Below are 5206 nucleotides of genomic sequence, written 5' to 3' on the forward strand. Positions count from 1 at the left end.
TATATCTGTCCTAAGAATGGACTTTGTGTAGCAGAACATACCACATTAGTACCAATGCAGTTCTGATCCGACTCGCATTGCATCGTAGTGCTGCAGGTTCAACTGTTGTTGTCATGTACATGTATCTCATGCTGCATAGGCACATGGTAAGCGTACAGGACTATGAACACTCGCATGCACAGCAGCGATACGCAACTCGTTGTACATGTATGTATGATGAGCATCCTGTATCTGCGCACATGTATCTGATATGTCACACTTGACTTATCGTGTGTTAAAGAAATATCGGAAAATTATTTTAATAAGAATAGAAAGTCGTTTTTCAAACACCCACGCTATAACCATGATAACTACTGAGTGAGTGAGTCTGTACAGCACTGTCGACATGTCGTCTACACTACAGGCGCTAGGCTGTCATGTCAGTGACTGACGATTCATATCATTGCAGCCACATGCCCACATATCCTTGTCCTTGATCTGAATGGCATGATGTAGCCTATCCTATAGTCAGTCTGGTATTAGTAGGCTATTCGCTGCATGTATCACTGCATGTATCACCATGATCACCATTCACCAAGCCCCAAAAAGGAGTCGTACCACAACCAATGACAGTCCATGCAGCAGAGCCTATGCTCACTCGTGTGTGGCGAGATCTGCATTATGCGCATGGCCATGAGTGAGTCTGTGCGTGAGATCGATGTGTGTGCGCTACTCGTTCAGAAATAGCCACCTCGACTACATTTCCCGTGAATGCGTTTTCGGTTCAGCTGTTTGTATGTAGCGATTAGAGGTCGGTGTGCTCAGCCTGTGGATATTAGATCCGCAAAGACCAAGAGGACACCGCCAAATATCTAGCAAGAATTGTCGAGGATCGCTGCGCAACCTCAGGTAGGTGAATAGCAACGTCCTCTTTGATAAACGTAAAAATTCGTATTTCATTGTGTGAAAAATGGTGAGGCTGCTCTGCTACAGCCTTCACTGGCTACAGGTCCGCTAACTTGCTAAGGACAAGTTGTAGTTTCATGTGCGTTCTGTTGGTGAGCGCACCCATCCGCGTATTGTTTACTGGGTTCTTGACCTGATTTCTCCCTACTGCTGGTCATTCTCGGCAGCACTGACGGCCATGGCCAGAGTTGTAGGCAGTGCTGCATTATTCTGTACATTTCCAACTCTCCAAATCCTGTGTTGCAATTGTTATGCATGTACGCAATTCTTTGCCTCATTGCGCATGGTGTAGTTGGCGATCGGGCAGCGCGAAATTACAACAAAAGGGCGAAGGTTTGATGCCTGGGAAAATAATACTCGTGTATTCTTTGCTTTGCTCTGCGTATAACAAGGATGTGAATGTTGGTGGATATTTTAATGACAGGTTTATGCCACATGTCCCGAGTGGGTATTTAAAAATTCGTCTTTAAGTTTCGCTTTGCATCGAATGGACATGTTTCTGTTGAATTATCCCAGGCTTGGGCGAGCTGTAAAGCCGATAACCCTGACCATCATCCAGGGGTACTACTCTACGTGTATGCTTATGGCTCTTCAGGAATTGATGAGCACAAATTAACCATAATTATTTGAAACCTGGAAGGGAAAGTTATTAGTAACAGGTAGACTGTGCAAAAATGTTTGGGATATTGGCTGAGCCCCAAATTGTTTTTTTACCCTCATCATTAATTTTGTATTTGAACTCTGTACAATACCCAGAGTGTCTGGGCAATGTCGAATGTTCAATGTGGATGTGAATCACATGATGTATTTGCATCAACAATGCACACCAGAGTCCTTATTTTGTGTGTCCCTTGCCCTGTAAAGCACTGAATACTCCGAGCGGCCTGGTTTGATTGAAATCTTTCCTATGCGGCCCTGTAATGTTGAACACCATTGGCAATTCAACAACATGCTACTCCCTTCTCGTTATGAAGCCCAAACTGAGAAATGACATCTGGACTATTCTCTGCATATGTCTGCAGATGTACATGCGGCGTTTGCTGATGTTGGTGTGTTGCAATGTTTATGTTGTTGTGTGTACAGTGAGGAACTCTGTTGGCGGCTGATAAGCAACGTTCACGAGAGAGTGTGCTCCTGAGACACCGGAGTCATGGGGAACCAGACAAGTAGCGTGGCGGTAGATCGTCTGCCCGACCTGTGGGTGGAGGGTGGATTCACAGACTCGCCGAAGGCTCCTCGCAGTACATCATTCTCCGGAGCAGTGGCAAACAATGTGCGGGAGACCAGCCTGGCAAGTCGGCCATCAAGCACGACCAGCGGGATAAGCTCTTCGACAGCCAGCACAGGCGTTTCAAGCATGAACTCCTATGATGCTGATGATGATGAGGACTATTCCAGTGATACTCTATCAGCTGCGGGGGCCGGTTCTAAACCACCATCTGGTATCGTGTCAATAAACAGTGAAAGCCAGACAGCGACATTCCGCCATTTCAGCTCACCGGCTGATATGCAAAACTCTCGCGAAGAACTCCGCCGCCGCCGCTCTAATCGCAAATCTCAGCTATCGTTGAGTGACGACGGCGACGGCAAGATGGAGTTAAAGCGACGTGTCTCCTTTCAGCAGAGAATGCGTTACGACTTGGTGTTGGATCGTACTGCTGGTCTTAATAGTATGGACAAGGAAGGACGACCGGGAAAACTGACACTCATCACAACTAGCCACTTTGATCAGCCGGATCAGCAAGATGACAAAAGTCGTCTACTAGACTGCCCGACCGAGATCTACCTGGAAGATGTCACCGAACGTGTGGAGAAATACAACAAGGATGTTGGCCGTGAGCGCATCTGGGTGACGGCCGATGGAACGCAGCTAGAGGGCTACATAGAAGTGAAACTGAACCTGCAACATGCCATTCATGTCATCCGCACACCAACCGCTAGTCATAATCTCCTGGATGGCGTTGATCACAAGCGCGCTTCATTGCAACTTGTACGTCTAGATGCTGGTACCAAGACACTGCTGGTCAGCTCCGACACAACCACTGGCGAGCTTATCGAACAGCTGGTGACTGTATATCGTGTGGTAGAGGACCCGGAGATGTTTGCGCTGTTTGAATGTGACTCGGCTTTCCCGGCAAATAGTCGACGACTGGATGGCGAAGAGCGTCCACTTCTGCTCAGCCTGATTTGGGGTCCAAACAATTCCCGTTCCCTGGTCTTGCAAGAGGCACATCCCGGTGGAGCAGCGCTTAGTCGTTCACACGACTGGAGAGAAGTTGGTGCGGCTGCACTTGCTGCCTCACCCGCCTCCAATCCTCCATCAGTGCCCACAACTCCCGAAGCGGAAACTCCCACTCCCAGCTTTGGCTCTGCAACGTCATCTTCGTCGGCTTCTTCAGCTTCTTCGGCATCGTCTTCTAGCTCCCCTGCTTCCAAAGAGAACAGGCGGTCTCGGCGAATATCTCGGACGGGCAAGACAATCAACTGGTTGGCTTTCTCCATACCCGAACTCAACAACTTCCTCAGCATCTTGGAATTTGAAGAAGAACGTCAGATCAAGAAGATCGAGTCGCAGTATGGCAAATATAAGGGTACGTTGATTGAGTTGTTGATGCATAAGCAACCAAGCGTGCCCACCGAGCCATTCCAGACGGAAATTTGATTCCGACCTGGTGAACTTGAGCGTTGAAACCAAGCAGATTGTTTTGACAGATTGTTTCGTTGCTTGAGCCTTTCAGGTTGCATTCTCGAATCTGTTCTATCCTTGATGTGGTACTTTCTGCAGCATTTTGACGAGAAGTGGTTTGTGTGTTCGTTTTTTGTACTTTATGGCCCGGCTTCAGACATTCAGCCTTCACTATCTATTTTTCCGGATGTACATAGTAGCAATTTTCAATACATCGTGTGAACTTTTAAATCTTTATCCCTCCTCCTCCTCTATATCAGACAGACCTGCACAGTGGCATTCAACAGCCAATGCCTGCTGTACACGTGCACAATGGTTTGCAATAAACTGTGTGTAGATGTCTGTCTATCTTTTACTTCGAAATGCGCACGGTTGTAAATTTGTACTTAGTCAGCGGGGTTTTGATTTGTTCCTTCTATGTATACGTACGGGGACGATTTCATTAACTCTATTTCCACCTGCATGTCACCTGTACGTATTCAGTAGCATTTCCATTGCTCATTGATTGTCAGTTCTGCTGACCCAGGCTAATCTCTAAAGGAAGAGTAGCATGTGTTTGACCGTGACTGTGGGTTGGTGGTGACACAGCGTCACCTTTTCTCTAGTCGTGCACTGGTAGGAAGCTTGCATGGTTATGACCCCTCTTTCTCATTGGTTTCTGGAAACATAGGAGCATTCAGAAATGACCCGGTATGTATGCTAGTTAGTACTCCAACTCCTGTAGATAGCCTGGTGTGTAGTACATGTACATGTATGTGCTTGAGCAACTCCCAAACGCCTAGACTGAAGCTACAAATTATCCGGCAACGTTCTCGCTATAGATGCAGTGGCCGCCATCGCTGTCATTTCCGTCTACAGCGAGGAGTGGGACCGTAATCTTGTTGAGCTTCCCCGCTGAATCGGGTACTAACAAACACAATTCTCTTAACACATTTTTAAAACTTGTGGCTTACCAAAAGCTATAATTATCAAGGATGAGAGGCTTATTTATTATTTATTTCTGCACCTCGTAGCAAGTCAAGACAGCCCGCAACTGAATTGCATGAGGAGAGGGTGATGAGACCACCCACGGAAGTAGAGAAAAAGAAAGAAAAAACTTGAAGCACGTACACAAAAGGGGAGTGATTAGCAAGTTACAAAGCAATCGGATGCCCAGCGAGCTATGCAGCGGAAGTGGTGACTGCGATTTTGTTAAGATACTGAATCATCAATTGTAGGTATGCTTGACACTTTACATACAACCGGTGAAGGGAGGAAATACTCGACAGAGAGCAAAACAATCCAGTAATCTAACACCTGTGTGATGGTAACCGGCGATTTCGCTACCATCAAAAGGCATAGCAATGGCAGTAGCTGGAAGGATACTGCCGAAGAAATCTCAAATCTTGTTTGTCATAACATGCAGCACTAGAGTCCTAGTCTTCAGAAGCCTAGCCAGGACTTATCCTAAAATTCATCTTCAGGTGCTCCAATCTGGCAGGTTCAGATCAGTGTGGAAAAAGGAAAGACGTGTTGCGATGTGTGGGTCGACCAGCACGACTAACGGCTTGCAGGCTCCACCAGCCAAAATACACA

At 46.9% G+C, this 5206-nt stretch overlaps 1 protein-coding gene across 1 annotated transcript; it reads left to right on the forward strand.

Moving 5' to 3' along the window:
• The first annotated feature begins 689 nt into the window (after positions 1-689).
• LOC135806570 (uncharacterized) lies at positions 690-4186 on the forward strand. The gene is made up of 2 exons (XM_065320768.1): positions 690-888; positions 2029-4186. Exon 2 carries the CDS (start codon positions 2096-2098, stop codon positions 3605-3607), a length of 1512 nt encoding a protein of 503 aa, XP_065176840.1. The 5' UTR covers positions 690-888; positions 2029-2095; the 3' UTR covers positions 3608-4186.
• The last annotated feature ends 1020 nt before the right edge of the window (positions 4187-5206 follow it).

The sequence above is a fragment of the Sycon ciliatum genome, chromosome 1 (genome assembly GCF_964019385.1).
Source record: "Sycon ciliatum chromosome 1, ocSycCili1.1, whole genome shotgun sequence".
Classification (NCBI taxonomy): Eukaryota; Metazoa; Porifera; class Calcarea; order Leucosolenida; family Sycettidae; genus Sycon; species Sycon ciliatum.